This window comes from Phoca vitulina, unplaced genomic scaffold (genome assembly GCF_004348235.1).
Source record: "Phoca vitulina isolate PV1807 unplaced genomic scaffold, GSC_HSeal_1.0 scaffold9, whole genome shotgun sequence".
Lineage (NCBI taxonomy): Eukaryota > Metazoa > Chordata > Mammalia > Carnivora > Phocidae > Phoca > Phoca vitulina.
In genome coordinates, this window is record NW_022589712.1 from 16,486,913 (window position 1) to 16,505,869 (window position 18,957).

At 44.1% G+C, this 18,957-nt stretch overlaps 1 protein-coding gene across 1 annotated transcript in view; it reads left to right on the top strand.

The window, feature by feature from the left end:
- Positions 1-288: 288 nt before the first annotated feature.
- Positions 289-18,957, top strand: part of LRP11 (LDL receptor related protein 11) — a 44,527-nt gene continuing 25,858 nt past the window's right edge. The window contains exons 1-2 of the mRNA XM_032407670.1: positions 289-1,272; positions 7,874-8,031. Coding sequence (XP_032263561.1) covers positions 660-1,272; positions 7,874-8,031 — 771 coding nt within the window. The 5' untranslated portion in view covers positions 289-659. The remainder of the gene's footprint in view (positions 1,273-7,873; positions 8,032-18,957) is intronic.

The window sequence follows — 18,957 nt, forward strand, 5'->3', positions numbered from 1 at the left end:
CACCCGAGCAGGTCTCCCGTGTTAATAAAGCCGAGCGGGTTTAGACACAAACCCCGCCCAGCCTCGGAGGGCCGCGGTCGTAGATGCACTCTCAGTACAGCACCGCTAGAAACCTACCCTCCAGGTCTCCCTCCCTCGCTCTCCCAGCTTGGGAAGAGCCTGCAGAAGGCGGCGTGTGGAACGGGTCAACGCGAGCAAGGGGCAGGACGGCACGCAGGAGGGGCGGGGCTGGGGAGGCGGGGGCGGGGCCGCCCGCGGGGGTCGGGGGAGATGGGCGGGGCTTGGCGCGCCTCCGCCTCCGCCTCCGCCCCCGCCGCGGCCACTGTTCACAGGCTCGGTGCTGATCCGCGCCGAGGCCGTCTTGCCGCCTCAGAGGGGGCCCCGGGTCCCGGCAGAGAGGCGCGGGGGTTCCCGGAAGCCTCCACAAAGCACGAGCGGCGGTGCCGGGCCGGCTATGCCTCCCGTTGCTGCGGTTCCCGCCGGCGACCGCGCACCCGCGGCCTCGGGGGCGCAGCCGGGCCCCGGGGAGGCCGCGCTGTGAGGCGCCAGGGCCTAGCGCCCGCCGCGGCCGCGCCGGAGGGGCACAGGGCCCGGGCTCGCCCCGCCTTCCTCGCGCTCTGCTGCCCCTCCTAGGCTCGCTGCCTCAGCTGCCGGCCGCCATGGCCTTCGCCGCCCGGGAGGGCGCGGGCTCGGGGCGCGGGCAGCCGCCGCGGCACCGGGCGCTGCGCGGGTTGCTGCTGCTCTGCCTGTGGCTGCCGAGCGGCCGCGCGGCCGGCCCGGCCTCCGCGCCGCTGTCCGAGCTGCACGCGCAGCTCTCGGGAGTGGAGCAGCTGCTGGAGGAGTTCCGCCGGCAGCTGCAGGAGGAGCGGCCGCAGGAGGAGCTGGAGCTGGAGCTGCGCGCGGGCGGCGGCCCCCCCGAGGAGGGCTGCCCGGGCCCCGGCGGCGGCGGCTACAGCGCCATGCCGGACGCCATCATCCGCACCAAGGACTCCCTCGCGGCGGGCGCCAGCTTCCTGACCGCGCCGGCGGCCGTGCGGGACTGGCGGCAGTGCGTGGCGGCCTGCTGCTCCGAGCCGCGCTGCTCGGTGGCCGTGGTGGAGCTGCCCCGGCGGCCCGCGGCCCCCGCCGCCGCGCTCGGCTGCTATCTCTTCAACTGCACCGCCCGCGGCCGCAGAGTCTGCAAGTTCGCGCTGCACCGCGGCTACAGCAGCTACAGCCTCAGCCGCGCGCTGGCCGGCGGGCAGGAAGAGCTGGAAGCCGCGCCTCGCACGGGTGAGCGCTCGCGGGAGGGGGCCGGCCCAGACCTCTGGGTCCTGCTGCCCTGGCGCCTGTTGGGTGGCTGCATCCGGGAGACCACTGAGGCAGTAGAGCCAAGTGAAAGATGGAACAGCCTCGTTCCAAGTTAGTTTAGTTCGGGGGCATCCGGAGGAGTGGCTTTGATTGCTGTTTTATAGATGCTTTCTGAGAAACCTAGAAGACTGGGCAGAGAGGGCACCGTGGCCTGCTTCTGGAATTTTTCTAGCCTTGGGGAGGGAGGCTGATCTGAGAGGATTCGCAGAAATTCGATTTAAAGGAGGAGAAAAGCTCGAAGTAAAAAAAAAAAAAAAAGTTTATTTTAGGCTCAGATTTTTGTAAGTCATGGTTTGTGTCAAGTAATCGCAGGAGCAAAATCTAATTAGGTGCCAGACTGCTCATAGCACAGCCGTTTCTTAGCTTGACTCATGATTCCACCTGCAGCGGCTTTCACCAGACAAAAATGAGAAAGGAAACTTGGTGTCAGGAATTTTGAAGTGGGTCCAGCTGACTCCCATGAACTACGGTCCCTTTTGTAAAGAGGGAGAGGAAGGGATTTGATTTTAGTTGAAAATAAGAAAGTTGAGGGCACGTCTCTTTTTAAAAGAGTTAATAATGAAGTTTTTCATTCTGTGGTTTTACTTCCTGCAGATGCTCTGAATGACAGTCAAGGCACATACACGAAACACAAAAAATGTGGCTGTTGGAGATTAAAGCCATTGAGGGAAAAAACCTTGATTGGGCCCACATGTGGTTGGCTGTGTGTTTGATTGCATTCTGTTGCTCTTTGATTTATGATAACATAAGAATGATATAGCGAGATTGGGGGTGGGGGGAGCCTCAGCCACTTTGGAAATCTGGAGTCTCCAAGACCTGAAGGTCCAAAGAGAAGGGTCTGGGAAACCATATCCACAAGGGCCCATCTCCTCACTCACCTCCACCTGAGAGAAAGCTCAGGACCCTTGTCAGCAGAGCAGACCTCAAAGGTCACCCTGGGACTGCTCAGCCCTGAGGCAGACATTGGGAAGAACCCCAAAGTTTTCTCCCTGAAGCAAAAGCAAGAGACACTTTCTCTTGGACCTCCGCCAGCATCCCTGAGCCTGCCCCATGGCTATTACACACACATCCTTCCTCTTTGCTCAAACATAGACTAAAAAAATCCCAGCAGTGAAGAAACAAAATCCCTTTCTCTTGTTCTCACTGCACATCTGGAAGAAACCAACATCACCAAAGGAAGCTTTCTTATAAGCTAGGGGAAATCAAAAGGAAAATAAGGAAAGAATATGCTCATGGAAATTACAAAAAAAAAAGTTAGGTTTACTAGTAGGAGTTTCTGAGTCACTTTTCTTCCACTTCCTTCATTGCCGTTCCCTTCCCTAGGGGGTGTTTGTCTGGGAATTCAATTATGTAGATGTTAGGGATAAAAATGGGTGACCACAGGGCTTGGTCCTCATTCTGGAAAACCCTGTCACACTCACACTTCAGATCCCCAGCAACACATAGAAGGGTGTAGCTCAGGTCCCGAGGTACCCTTATTTGCAGCTAGGGCAAAGGTTACCTGCCCACATGCCCTGTGTTTGCCTTGCCTTGCCTAGGTGCTTAACCTCTTGAAGCTCTCTATGCTTCTGAAACTTACACGTTATTCCTTCTTGCCTTGCCTCTTCTTCCAACTCCTGTGAGTATACAGAGTTGGAGGCTACTGAGCATGAATATCGTTTAGAAAAGCTCTTGCAGAGAATTAGTCAGGGGGCCATTTGAGGTGAATATAAACATGAAATGATGAGGGGGCAGGTGGAATGGGATGGCACAAATTTATAGCAGAACCCATCAGCCATGTTTGTTGCGGCCACTGACTGAGTTTGGTGCTAGACATTATTATAAGGTGCTTAGACACATGAACTCTCTCTCCTCACAACAGCCAAAGATCTAGGTTCTGTTATAATCCCCAGTGTACTAGAAGGCTCTGTGAGAGAAAGTAAACTGCCCAAAAAAGCCTTGCCACATGTGAGTTGTGGAGCCGTGTCCAAGTGTCTCCCAGGAAATACGTAGCAGAGACCATTAAAATGGTCATTCGTTCTTCTGGGATATTTTTATAGGAAAGTGATCCATGCTAAAGAAAAAGTAGGAGCGAGAAAATTTATTGTGGCATTATTTATAATGGTGAAAAAATTGATAAAGTATATGTCCAATAGCAGAGGTTAAAATTAAAATGGCAACTGTGAAGTTTATGGAGTTACATGGGCAATACTAGAATATATGAATAAATATCAATAAATAGAACATATTAATGAGTTAGTAGGCTAATTCAGGATATAAATTTCTATTTCCTATAACTGGATACACTTTGGGGACTCCCAAAGTATATTTAGAAAGATCTGGGCTGACATCCGAACTGACAAATTTATCATTTGTATCATCTTAGGCAACTAAGCATCTGACTCTCATTCCCTCATGAATCTGATGCAGATGATAACACCTCCCTCCCTCAGAGATTTGTGAAAGTTGAGTGACATTAAGGCTCGTGAGCACTTAGCCTGGTGCCTGGTACAAAGAAATCACCCAATAAATGGCACCTCTTACTTATTATCATCAGCTCATATAGAGAAAAACTATAACGGTACACACCAAAAATGATGATAATCATATTGGGGTTGTGAATAATCTTTTCCTGAAGTGTTACAATTAGGAAGAACACACAATGAAAAAAGAAAACCACAAAAACAAATAAACCAACCGCATAGATTTTGACACATAGTATCTAAGCCTCTCCCCTTAGGCTGGCCCCACTTCTGTGTCCAGACTTTAGGAGTCTCTGCTAATTTCTCAACCACCACCATATCCTCTGTGCCCACACAGTACAGATCCAGATTCCAGAACCTCCTTGTTATTAAGGCTCCATTCACAGCAGTGTGTTGTAAATCAGATTACTTAACAATATTCTTATCTGTATAAAATGTTTCAACTTGATATGCTTCATCAAAATTGGTATGAGTCTTGTTTTGCCTCTGTAGATCTGACCAAGTGTGTTTAGTTTTCAAAAGAAATCAGTGTTTCTATAGTACTTAACATTGATTTATTACATTTTTATGATGAAAATTCAAATTTACCTTTTTTTTTTAAAAGATTTTATTTATTTATTTGAAAGAGAGAGAGAGAGCACAAGCAGGGGGAACGGCAGGCAGAGGGAGAAGCAGGCTCTTTGCCGAGCAAGGAGCCCAATGCGGGACTCGATCCCAGGACCTTGGGATCATGACCTGAGCCAAAGGCAGACGATTAACCAACTGAGCCACCCAGGCGTCCCTCAAATTTACCTTTATCTTGTTCTTTATCAGCAAGTCAAGTTTTTTTTTTTAATTAATTAATTTATTTATTTATTAATTTATTTATTTATTTTGAGACAGAGAGAATGGGGGGGAAGGGGCAGAGAGAGAAAATCTCAAGCAGCCTCAACACCTTGTGCAGAGCTCCATGCCAGTCTCCATCTCACAACCCTGAGATCATGACCTGAGCCGAAATGAAGAGTCAGACACTTAACCAGCTGAGCCATCCAGGCGCCCCTTAAAGATTTTAAGTAATCTCCACACCCAACGTGGGGCTCAAACTCACAATCCTGAGATCAAGAGTCCCATGTTCCACCGACTGAGCCAGCCAGGTGCCCCAGCAAGTCAAATATTTTTAAATGATAGCACACTCCTTTCCTCTTGTTGTTGTTTTGTGTGTTTTTTTTTAAAGATTTTATTTATTTATCTGAGAGAGAGAGAATGAGAGACAGAGAGCATGAGAGGGAGGAGGGTCAGACGGAGAAGCAGATTCCCTGCTGAGCAGGGAGCCTGATGCGGGACTCGATCCCGGGACTCCAGGATCATGACCTGAGCCGAAGGTAGTCGCTTAACCAACTGAGCCACCCAGGCGCCCCTTGTTTATTTTTAAGACCTGTTCCTGGGTAGATAAGCTCTGGCTTATTTCAGAATACATTATGCAGCATAATTTACCTGGACTTGAACTGAGGAGGAAATGTATCTCTTTTATTTCGGTTACAACAGTGATCAATGTGGAAGATATGAAGGTTTCGCTATGTTCATAAATCATATCTTAAAGCTTACCTACAGAAAAGTTAACAACCAAAACAATGATTTCTTTCTTCAGGAAAGGCAGGATTAATTAGTTTTGTAATTATGTGGGATATTTCAGAACCTACCTGATTTTTCCATCTTAAGTCTTTGGGGTTACATCTTTGAGAGCTTAAAAATATAGCTTTCATTGTTGTTTATATCATATAGGCATATTTTAGTTTGTTTACCTACAAAAAGTATTTTAAAATAAATTTTCATGCAGATAGTTGCTAACTATAATGTATTACTGTGAATTATAAGATGATTTCCAGAATTATAAAGTGGTAAACCATTGTGTGGAAAGCAATGAAACTTCCAGAGCCAAAAGAAAGTTCTCTGTAACACTCTGCAAAATGGCTTATTAGTAATGAAATTGTCACCTCTTTCCTTACCTGGGAGAAGCAGAATAAAGACCTCAGACACTAGGTCTTTGCTCAGAGATGGAAAAGGCAGAACAAATTTCTTCTTAGGCAAAGGTTGCTTGTGTAGCTTATTTAAATCTGAGTTATTAGTCCTCATTGTTTTAAATAACTATAAAAATGGGACTCGTCTTGGGGCGCCTGGGTGGTGCAGTCAATTAGGCATCCGACTCTTAATTTCGGCTCAGGTCATGATCTCAGGGTCATGGGATCAAGCCCCACATCCAGCTCCATCCAGCTCCGCTCTCAGCACGGAGTCTGCTTAAAGACTCTCTTTCCTCTCCCTCTGCCCCTCCCCCAGGCCCCCCTCAAATAAATAAATCTTAAAAAAAACAAAACAACAACAAATGGGACTCATCTTCTCAATAGACAAATGGAACCATCGGCAATAGCAAGTGTGCTTATTCCCTGTAAATAGGCTCATAAAAAAGTCATCTCTTTTTGAGGCTACCAGCAGCATTCTCATTCAGAAAAGCCACAGCTCTAAGAGCTGCCAGCCCCTTATAGAAATTCTCTGTTTCTGGGTATTGGGAGGATCAGTAGATGAGAAGATAAGGCTGGAGGAGCAGGTCTCTCAACATCTGAAAGGTCATGGTAATTTGTTGAAGCGTTTTTCTTAAGCAGGGAAATGACCCAATCAGATTAGAATTTCAGAAAAGTAATTTTAGCTGTAGTGTATCAAGAGTAAGGACCTTTGTTGCTTAGTGAGAAATAGGATTGCTGCTAGCCTCAGGCCCTGGGATATCTGGGTTGGCCCTCAGAGGTTTGCTCAGGAAGCCACGGGGGCTCTGGAGGAAGAGAGCCGTGTCTCAGCAACGTCATTCAGAGAAAGTTAAGGAAGAACAAATCCAGGCCAGAATTTGGGCAGAGCTTTGGCATGAGAGGAGGGAGGAAATGGTGGCAGCCAAAAAGGGTGGATTATAAGAACCTATAGATTTTTTTCCCCCGCAGTTATATTACTTAGTTTCTTTAAGATAAAAGTGCATTTGGGTAAGTTTACTAATAAGCATAAATCAATAAAATATTCACAACTCTGCTCTTAGAAATGTTTTCTGTATGCAGCTTCTCCTATCCGTCTGCTATCAGTGAACGTGATAACAAGGCTACTTCACGTGAGCCTTGAATTATTTAGTACCATTCCAGATCAAAGGTAAATACATACTTGTTTTGCTATCATACAGAAACTCTGTGCCAGCTTGTTATAAAGTTAGTTGTTAGGGGCGCCTGGGGGGCTCAGTTGGTTAAGCGTCTGCCTCCAGCTCAGGTCATGATCCCAGGGTCCTGGGATTGAGGCCTGCATCAGGCTCCCTGCTCCCCAGGGAGCCTGCTTCTCCCTCTCCCTCGCCTGCCGCTCCCCCTGCTTGTGCTCTCTCTCTGTCAAATAAATAAGATCTTTAAAAAAAAAAAAAAAGAATTAAAAAATAAAAATTAGTTGTTAGAACCTGTGAATGTTTTCTATTTTCCTAGATGAAAAATTGTATTCCGGAAAATTTCTAAGTGAGTTTTATTTTGTGTGGATCCAAGAACTTGCCTTAACTTTAATTTAGTTTCCTACGCATTGAACACTTAATATCACTTCTACTTTAAAAACTTGAGGATAAGAAAAAAAAAATCTATATCAGAGGTGGATTTTTTTTTAAAAAGATGTGTTTCAGAAGTCCTTTTTTGATAAATTCATTTAATAGAACTTTGAACTAAAATTATTTATGAATTAAATGAATATTTGACTCTAGAGAATAAAAGTACTACTCCAGATTGGATAGCCTAGTACTCACAAGCTTGTTATAGGTACTGCTACTAGCTGATGCTCCACACCTGCTCCTCTGCACGTGTTAAAGTCCATATTCCTAATATGTTCCTATTTTACTGTTTATTATGTAAAGAGAATATGATGAAAATCAATAAGAAAATAACTTTTAGTTGCTATACATTCTCTTAGTAGTTGTTCACTGGACTACATCTATTCTAGCAAACAAGATACTTCCTTAAATAAATTATAAAAAAAATAGGGCATCATCTCTCTTGTGAATTATTGATTTTCTTTTACAGAAAAAGATGAGCCCCCACTTAGCAAGGCCGGGCAGGATGTGGTCTTGCATCTCCCTACAGATGGAGTGGTTTTGGACGGCCGCGAGAGCACAGATGACCATGCCATTGTCCGGTATGAGTGGACACTGCTGCAGGGTGACCCATCAGTGGACATGAAGGTAATTCATGACATCATTGTAATGACCGCAGATATTTCCATGAGGTGATCTCTCATAATGTTCTTCTACTCCTGTTCCCAAAATATCTGTAAGCTAGCAGAAGAGGTATAAAATGGAGAACGCACAAAAGTGATAGCTGAAAAAGTGGTTTATTATATGAATTTACTTTTCCACTGAGTAAGCAGTGATTCTGATCCTTTGTTTTGAAGCTTACTCTTGTTCTTGCTGCTTTTTTGGCAAAACACTTCAAGGGAAAAGACTCAGGCTTTGTTTTAATGACTCAGATTACTTTTTAAATTTTTTTATTTCTTCTTTTCTTAGCTCAAGGTCCAGGTAGAAAATTTGAAAAATACGAAGGAAAATAACATTAGAATAAGCCCATTTGGGGAGCCTGGGTGGCTCAGTCAGTTAAGCAGCTGCCTTCGGCTCAGGTCATGATCCCGGGGTCCTGGGATCGAGCCCCTCATCGGGCTCCCTGCTCAGCGGAGAGCCTGCTTCTCCCTCTCCCCCTGCTTGTGTTCCCTCTCTCGCTGTCTGTCAAATAAATAAATAAAATCTAAAAAAAAAAAAAAAGGAATAAACCTATTCTTCACAGGATCCAGAAAGCAACCACCTCATCTGGCAAGGAGGCCTGCTTGAGATAACTGAGGCAGTCAGTGAGGGCAAGTGTCCCTGTTGATGCCCTCCCCGCTAATGTTCATCGGGCTTCTGTGGGCTGATCGGAATGGCTACAGACGGAATGAGTCACTCTCCCATTGGCTGCCTACACCCAGGAGCCTTTCTGTTTTTTTTATTAATTGAGCTATTAAAAAACATTATATTAGTTCCAGAAGAACAGTATAATGACTCGACATCTATACATATTGTGAAATGATCACCATAATAAGCCTAGTTAACATCTGTTACCTCACATAGTAACACATTTCTTGTGATGAGAACTTTTCTTTTTTAAGGAAGCCTTGAAAACTTTTTTCAAAGATTTACTCTCAGTGACTTTCAAATATACAGTACAGTATTATTAACTATAGCCACCATGCTTTACATTATATCCCATGACTTATTTATTTTATAACTGGAAGTTTGTACCTTTTGACCCCACTTTACCAATTTCACCCACCCCTCACACCCTGCCTCTTGAAACTACCTGTTCTCTGTATATATGAACTCAAGTTTTTTGTTTAGATTCCACATATAAATGAGATCATATGGCATTTGTCTTTCTCTGAGTTATTTCACTCAGCATAATACCCTCAAGGTCCCTCCATGCTGTCACAAATGGCAAAATTCCTTTTTATGGCTAAATATATGTATACACCCCATTTTTCTTTATCCAGTCATCCATCAGTGGACATTTAGGTTGTTTCTTTATCTTGGCTACTGTAAATAATGCTGCAATGAACACGGAGGAGTGCATATATCTTTTCAAGTTAGTGTTTTGTTTCCTTTAAAAAAATACCTAGAAATGGAATTGAGGGATCAACACAGGGTATCTTGAGTTGTGAGGCAAGTGGCTTCCAATTAACTCTGTCAGGATCCTTCCTAGATGGGAGTATTTCCCTGGCTTAACCACTTTAGTTGGAGGAGGAGGAAAAGTCTGTATTGGTCTGCTGGGGCTGCCATAACAAACTAGCACAGACTGGATGGCTTAACCAACAGAAAGCTCTCACTGTCCTGGAGGCTGGAGGTCCAAGATCGAAGTGTCCAAAATCAGTGCTTCCTCTGTGGGGAAGCACTGATTTATATTCTTTTGGAACAAAAACAATAATTAGCTAGTCCTTCAAGACTGATTTGTGTCCATTATTTACTCAATGATTATGTAGTCTTCGACTTGCCTGGACCCTTGATGAGCGTCTTACCCAGCTCCCATCCATCTAGGAGCCCCTTCCAGTGGTTGTCCGCTCTCTTCCCGGTATTTCCAGAGATGAAAGCTCGCTACTTCACATCATGTCCTGTAACAGCTTTCATCAGCTCTAATTATTAGGTCAACAGGATGTGCCGCCTATTACCTCTTTGCACTGTGCTAGATCTTCTCTTTGGAAAAGCACTGAATACATCTTTTTATTCTATTTATCAGCCACTTAAGTTTTGAGAAAAAAAATGAGGGGCGCCTGGGTGGCTCAGTCGGTTAAGTGTTTGCCTTTGCTCAGGTCATGATCTCAGGGTCCCGGGATGGAGCCCCACATCGGGCTCTCTGCTCAGAAGGGAGGCTGCTTCTCCCTCTCCTCCCTGATCATGCTCTCTGTCTCTATCTTTGTCTCTCTCTCTCTCAAATAAATAAATAAAATCTTAAAAAAAAAAATGAATGTCAACCACTTGGAATGCTCTTCCCAGAACTCAACACTCCCAGTCTTTCAGATGTTCCTCATAAATTGATTTTCAGAGGGTCCCACTTACCATCCAGCCTCTTTTGGATTTTCTCAGATTCTTCCAGGCCTTTCTTAAAATCTGACATCCTGGGGTGCCTGGGTGGCTCAGTCAATTAAGTGTTTGCCTTCAGCTCAGGTCATGATCCTGGGGTCCTGGGATCGAGTTTCCCGTCGGGCTCCCTGCTCAGTGGGGAGTCTACTTCTCCCTCTCCCTCTGCCCTTTCCTCTGCTTGTGCTCTGTTTCTCTCGCTCTCTGAAATAAATAAATAAAATCTTAAAAAAAAATCTGACACCCTTATGAACCCCATATGTAACTGTGGTTCTTCCTGACACAGACTATCACCTCCTGTGATCCAGACATTGTCTCTACTTCTCCTAATGAAGCTTAATTTACATAAACTATTTTAGTGGCTGCTTCACACAATAGATTCCTGTTGAGTTTTCCAGTAGCAGGATTACCCAAACCCTGCTTCATCTTTCTGCATGGACTGCTGCCCTGATGGCGTCTTCATCCTGTGTTTATATAATTGATTTATTGAACCTGAGTGCAGGACCTTATGTTTATCCTTTTTACATCTCAGCCTTTTGGTTTTCATCTACAACAGAAATAATTTTGAAATTTGAGTGTCATCCAGCATATTTATTATCCTTCGATGCATTGTGTCAGCTGCAAAATTAATATATCTTTATTTAATCTTTGGGAACTAAGGTTGATCAGGAAAGGTACACAGACAAGCCATTGATCATACCACTAGAGAGCTCCCTTGAGATGGACACTGACTGGTAATTGGCACTTCTGGGACATATTTGTTCAAGCAGCTATAAATCTGCCTCCATATCATCTAGCTTTGTCTATTTGCTACTAAAAGCTTTATTCTGTAAGCAATGAATTGCATATTTGAGTGCTGAATAAAAATAATGCTGATGATTCAGTATTTAATTTATTGAAGATATCTATAAAGGCCTAACAAAATTAGGCATTTCTCATGGGCTTTTAGGTCTGACTGCTCCGCCATCAAGAGGGAAATGTGGACCAATTCCCCCGCCAAGTGTATAATGTGCTGGCAGATAGATCTAAAGTTATACAACCATAATCTAAGTGACAAAATCTGCGATAAGAGAGCCATTTGCTACCAAACTGTGACTGTCTTATAATGGTGTACATTCATGAATGCCCCCAAAAGTAAACTCTCATCCTACTCTGACTTCATCATAATAAAGCTGTCATTGATTGAGCCACCCAGTCAATGCCAGGCGGTTTAGACCTATCTGTAATCCTCAGAACAACCTCACAAACAGGCACATCCCTACTTTGTGGATTAAAATTATAATATAACATCATTAAAGACTTTGAAGTGGCAAGAGATTACTGAGTACCTTTCAATGAAATGCTGGGGGTTACGGAGCAGGTCCTTCAAGGTTAGCATTTATAGATTGTAGAAAACAGATTGTAATGCAAATGATTCTTGTCCATAGAAATGCAAAGAAATTTTTTCATATAGAGATGCAATTGATTTCTGTCCTGTGGAAAAGTGGATTTCAAATATGATATGTTAACACCCATGGATATTAATCTATTAATCCACGCATGTTGATGCCTAATCGCTACTAATAGGAAACTTGTTTCAGCTTTGCATCTCCTAGCAACTTCATTTAAACATTCATGGCTGCTTATTTCTGTCTATTCCTCAGATTCTCCTTTGTTTTTTGTTTGTTCGTTTTTTTAAAGATTTTATTTTTATGAGAGACAGAGAGCAAGCAGGGGGAGGAACAAAGGGAGAGGGACAAGCAGACTCCACTCTGAGTGCACAGCCCAATGCAGGGCTCCATCTCAGGACCCTAAGATCACGACCTGAGCTGAAATCAAGAGTCCCATGCTTAACCCGCTGAGCCACCCAGGCGCCCCTCAGATTCTCCTTTGAATCTATGGAACGTCTTTTTGGTTTTCTCTTTAATTAATGAATTAAATAAAATCTTTGACTCATGTTCATATTAGATTTGTGTGAGAGTCATAGTTTTAACATTTTGAGAATGTTCCTTTAACAGTAATTAACATCCTTCAGGGACCATCTCACTGATCCCTTTCACTTGGGCAGCCAGATTTTACACCCCAAAATTTCCTCTTTTTTTTTAGCTTATTTATGTTATTTATTAATCTCTATACCCAACATGGGGCTCCAGCTCACCACCCAGAAATCAAGAGTTGGTGTTCTTCCAACTGAGCCAGCCAGGTGTCCCTACACCCCCAAGTTTCTGACAGGAAAATTGGAACTCTTAAGTCAGTTTTTTGTTTGTTTGTTTGTTTGTTTGGGGTTTGTTTTGTTTTGTTTTTCTGAGAATGGGATCCAGTTGACTGGAATGTTAATTCAGTCCTCCTTCCAGCTGTAAAACAGGGCTCACTTGAAAAGTTGTTGGGAATGGGGGAAGAGCAATTATAGGCTAGCATAGCAAAGCAATTAAGTTAAAACCCAGTGTGCGATACACTTGTTCTTATGCCCCTTGACCATCCCCACCCCTCAGGAGCACTCACTGGTCAGGCTTTCCCTTGAGAACACAATGTCTGCTCAAGATTCTCTCTCCCCCTTCCTCCAGCTCTGCCCCCCCCCCCCCCCCCCCCCCGCTCATGCACAGAGAAAAACTGAAGCAAACAGGAACGTGGGTCCTTCTTGATAAAATCCAAGTTACACTGGATGGTCTATGTGAGGTCTCCCCCTTAGTCTCATTTTTGATACCATAAAATGGTATTTTATAGGGGCGCCTGGGTGGCTTAGTTGGTTAAGCCTCTAACTCTTTTTTTTTTTTTAAGATTTTATTTATTTATTTGAGAGAGAGAAGGAGAGAACACAAGCAGGGGGAACAGCAGAGGGAGTGGGAGAGGGAGAAGCAGGCTTCCCGCTGAGCAGGGAGCCTGAAGTGGGGCTCGATCCCAGGACCCCGGGATCATGACCTGAGCCAAATGCAGACGCTTAACCAACCAAGCCACCTGGTCACCCTCAAGCCTCTGACTCTTGATTTCAGCTCAGGTCATGATCTTAGGGTGGTGAGATCCAAGCCCCACATGGGTCTGCACACTCATTTTGAGATTCTCGCCCTCTGCCCCTCCCCCCTCAAATAAACCTTCTAAAAAATGGTATTTTATAGTTCAGCCTTAGAGAAGAGGTTTCTGGAAAAGGAACATAAATAGAAACAATAATTGACTTTTTTGACATAGGGCAAGAGAGCACAAAATAATTGTTGACTTTCAAATTGCACTGTCTCCTTGTAGAGGAGCCATTTGGTCACTTACTCCTCCTCAGTCTGACTTCCTGGGATGTAATTTGGGTCAATACTGAAAATGCTCACAAAAGGAACGAATTATTACGTGGTAAAGAGGTGATTTAAAAACCTACTGAAAGACTATAAAAATTTAGGGAGCAGGATTTTCAAGGCAGCCTGCGGTTGTTTAACCAAGAGATTCCAGAGAACCTACCGTGGTCTTTAAAGATTAAACACTAACTGTATCTGTTGTCTTCTGTTTTCTACACATCCTCATTGATAACAGCCCAAAGAAATACATAAAATCTATAGTATCACAACAGAATTCTAACAATAATAAAAGATTCCTGTAGAAGTATTTTCCGTGAGAGAAGGAGCGATGAGCTGAAGAGGGGTTTCCCTGACAGAGGGGCCCTTTCTCCCTTTTCTCCTTCTTCCCTCCCTCCTTCCTTTATTCCTTTCTTGATATTTTTTTCCCTTTCTCTCCCAAAGCTTAGAACTATGCATATACTTACTAGGATTCTAATAATACTTACTAATTAATTTTTTTTAAGTAATTGGTTGCTCAGCTAACCTTTCCAAAAGTGTTCTTCTAGCCCCCAGATCTGTATCATCCTTCCTAGCACGATGGGCAGAACAACATTGCTCAGCACTCTGAACTCATACAGCTATTACAAAGAGCCAGTGAGTGTTGTCTGACAATTTCTTTGCACCTCGTCAAAGGAGATCCTAAGCACACATAACCTATTATTATTTCTTGGCTACTGGACAATTTCTAGTCTTCATAAAAACAAAATGTAAGGGATGCTTGGGTGGCTCAGTCGGTTAAGCGTCTGCCTTCAGCTCAGGTCATGATCCCAGGGTCCTGGGATCAAGTCCCACATCAGGCTCCTTACTCAGCAGGGAGCCTGCATCTCCCTCTGCCTGCCTCTCTCTCGCTCTCTCTCTCTCTGACAAATAAATAAATAAAATCTTTAAAAAAAAAAACAAAAACAAATTGTAAATCACTTCAATAAAAGTTATTTCAGACATTCTAGGCCTTTGGTGGGGGGGAGTGATGGGGGGAAGATTGTTTCTAAATTTAAAAAAAAGAAGAGAAAAGTGGTAATTGGGTACCTGAGAAAGTTTCATATCACACTTAACCTATTTCCTTCCTCCTTCAAGTGAGTCAATTTGTCATAAATGAAAGAGAGCAAACAGATAAGAATTCTAACAGAGCACCTACTTTATGCTGTGGTTTTTGAATCCCAGCTCTACCACTTCCTATCTGTGAGACAGATGGCTTAAGCCATTTGCAAGATGAAAATAAGAGGAGTCCTCCTGTCAAGGCGTTATTATTGGGGTTAAACCAGGTGGTGCAGGTAAGGCCCCTGGAGCCGTGAGCCACACACAGTAGACATTCAAACATGATGATATTATTCAGTTTATTATGAGATCATTTTTCCTTTGATGGTATTCACACAATTCTTGATAGCCTTGTCTTATACCCAGGCAAGACTGTGTTGCTGCCTGGGTAATATTCTTTTAGAGATTCTCCCAAGGAAACCCAAACCACCAAGACTCACTCCATGTGCTCACCGGTGCACAAAAGGACTTTAACAGGGAACAAAACCTCCCTCCTCAAATGGCCAAAGAGGCAACCTTTCAGACTCTGGTCTGAGGCCAAAAAGGACTTTAAGTAGGAGCCATGTTGACACTGAGAAAGCCAGAGGGTCTAGGTGTTTCCTGGGAATGAGAGCAAAAGCAGAAGAAGAGAAGTAAATATTACCATAATTGTTACCTCTCCTGGAGTGCTCACGTTATGCTCTGTGGTACGCTAAGCGCTTTATTAGCTTATATAGGGTAATAATTCATAGCTGTTGTGTTTCAGTGTTGACCACGAGCTTAAATGTAGCCTACCCTCACTTACATATGAATTCTTTTTACACAATCCTCAAGGCCTTGAATATTTAATTGCATTTTTTTTCTTTAAGAAAATTACTTTTAAGGAAATGTTGAAAAATAATCTCCCTGGGGAAAAAAAGTGCATAATTCATGATAAATAAATCTGGGTAAATTGAGTTAGGAAAGCTCTATTCCAGTAAGGGCAGAAGCTTTGAAGTTCTTTCCCTGTTCAGAAACAAACACACAACTTCTCAGACAATAAATTGACAGCACAGTAGGCTTCCAGAACCCTAGGAGTCTGCAATCTATCTGTGCTTCCAGTCAGATGGGGCTTCAACCTGATTTACTGTATCTGCTTTTTTTAGAGCATTACAGCTGGCCAGTCTGTATATAAATTGTGCCTGGATTCTTTCTAAGAAATGGTTCTTGGAATAAGGACCTTGGAAGGCCTTACTGGGCTGACAGAGAGGTAGGATTCTGGAACCGCTGTGCCTATGGAATTTGGAGTCAAATGACCTGGACTCAAACCCAGTTTTGCCAATTCCCTAGCAGGGTGAACTTGGGAAAATTGTTTCATTATTTAAGCCTTAGCTTCCTCAATTGTAAAGAGGATAATACCACCTGATAGAGTTTCAGTAAGGGATCAAAGTGGGAAAACGCAAATAAAGCGCTTAGCGTACCACGGAGCATAACATGAGCACTCCAGGAGAGGTAACTATTACGGTGAATTCTAAACATCTTGGGATATAAATACTGGTCTCTTTTGACCGATAGTTTAGCTGAACTACAAACAGAATAGATTTACTCACTTGTATATAAACAAAAAATTAACGAGGGCCTCTTCAAGGCAAGGAGCAAGGGAGTAAGGCGTGAAAAAGTTGTATGGGATATTGCCCTCATGTAGCTTGACACCAGTTGAGGATATTAGATGTGCACCTAAATAACAATAATACCAAGTAGAAAGGGCAAGACTGTAAAAGAATATAGATAAAGTGCTGCTAGAATTCAGAGAAGGAGAGATTATAATCTAGTTCAGGGAAGTCAGAGAAGACTTCGCAGATGAGGGCCCTGTGGTACATGTCTCTATAATCTTGATATTCTGACAAATAGGACTTATAAAATTATATTGACTTGAACTTTTCAGATTGAAAAGATCCACATTCTATAGTGCAAACATTTTGGACGTGCCTGATAGCATTCAAAGTCAATGTGCATCCTCTCAGTATGGTGACCGAGGGCCATAAAATCAGAATCCATTGAAAATGAGAATCAGGTTTGGCTTTGCCCAGAGGACAGTTGGCCATTTGCCCAGTGGTCTGTAACATACTTTTACTTTTCTAAGAAATAATACAGAGAGGAGTGCCTGGCTGGTAGAGCATGAACTCTTGATCTTGGGGTTGTAAGTTTGAGCCCCACGTTGGGTGTAGGGATTACTTAAAAAAAAGAAAAAAGAGGGGCACCTGGGTGGCTCAGTCGGTTGAGCATTCTACTCTTGGTTTTGGCTCAGGTCGTGATCTCAGGGTTGTGAGATCAAGCCCCGTGTCAGGCTCCACACTGAGGAGTCTGCTTGAGATTCTCTCTCTCCCTCCCTCTCTGCCCTTCCCCCGCTCGTTCTCTCTCTCTCTCTAAAATAAATGAAGAAAAGAGAAAGAAATAATACAGAGAGATCTTGTGTACACTTTACCCACTTTACCCACATCTTGCCAAACCGAGATATCAGTATTGATCTTCCCTAGTTTAGGAAGGAGAGAAGGGCAGTAGGAGAAGAAACAAGAAAGAAGCAGTACTAATCTTTTGTCTGTAGAAACTCTGCATTATGGCCAGGTGTCAAGAAAATGGGTTCATGTTCTCAGGAAATATTGTCCTGCTCTCTTGGCAGGAACAATGAGAACGTTTGTCTTATTCTCTTTCTCCTATATATATTTTTTACCCTAACACTTAGGAAATGTTTGTAAAATACTTTAAACCCTTTCCAATGTCATATAAATATGAGAAGATGTCTAGAAGGATTACCTGGGGCTTGAAGGGAAAATATCCATCTTATGTTCTAAATATTCTAAATATCTGATTTCAAGGAAAGACACCCTTTGTTAGCTAAATGAATAAAAGGGGTCGGGAAAGGGATATTAATCTGAATAGATCTAAATTTAAGCTCACCCAGGACTCTGAAGGTTATCACCATGGTCTGGATCTGGATCAGTGTTTCCGACATCAGAAAGGAGGTGCCTAGTAAGGCAGAGAGAGGCATCCAAAGCCCAGGTGGATGATGACCTCTTAGACAGGGGATGCTCTGTCCTTCTAGCCCCAGCATTGAAAAGAGGCTTCCCAAACAAACCCCAGGTCCTCAGAGTTTCAGTGTGATACTAGTGTGTTGAATGTTGACACCCAGAGAGATTAGGCACAGGCCGGGGTGATAATAGTGTCCACATAGATGGCCCATCTAGAGCCCTTGCTTCAGGGCCTCCCCGGTCTCTTAAAATCTCCATTAACTTCACCTCCACCTCACTCCTATGGCCCCACTCAGGGTTGCCCTGACCTTACAAATCTCATTCTGTTCAATCCTATAGTCTACCCTCTCCTCTCAGGTACCTAGGCAACAAAGCCCTCAGCTGTTGGCTTTCTGCAGTCTTAGGTCTTGTCTGCATTCAGGCAAACCAGCTAGGACAGCTTCTCTCCCTTGTAGCACCTTACTCAATGCTGCAGGGCTCAGTGTGGTCATCATCTGCCACCATGTATCCATGTGTCCCAAGAAGCAATAAGTAGTGGTCTTACCTATTACATTGCTGCCACCTAGCAAGGCCTGCCTGATTCTGAGCCAGAGCTGGAGAGAGTGAGAGTCCACCACCTGCACCAGCCTTACCACCTCCTGCCCCTTGCAGCCATTGACTCTCCTTGGTTCAGCCTCACACTCCTACAGCCATAGGGAGAAGTCATAACTGACACTTAACCTTACAATCATGTGGACAAAGGTGGGAGGGGAAGTTTCCAGAAGAAAAGGATGCCGGGCTCCAATCCCACTGGAGTGCAAATCTCTTGACCACTGCAGTGACTCAGGCTAGAGACAGGGTGGGCTCAGACCAGACTGGGCTCAAAGCAAGGTGGTGACAGTGACGGTGGACGTGATGAGAAGTGGTTAAATTCTGGATTTTTAAAAGAGATTTTATTTATTTAGAGAGAGCTTGTAAGGGGGGGGGGGTAGGTTGGGCAGAAGGAGAGGGAGATAACCCCAAGCAGACTCTGCACTGAGCGCAGAGCCCGTTGTGGGGCTTGTTCTCATGACCCTGAGATCATGACCTGAGCGGAAATCAAGAGTCTGACACCCAACCGACTGACTCACCCAGGTGCCCCTGGATGTGTTTTTAAAGTAGAGCCAACAGGATTTCCTGACGAATTGGATGGGATGTAAAAGACAACAGGGGTT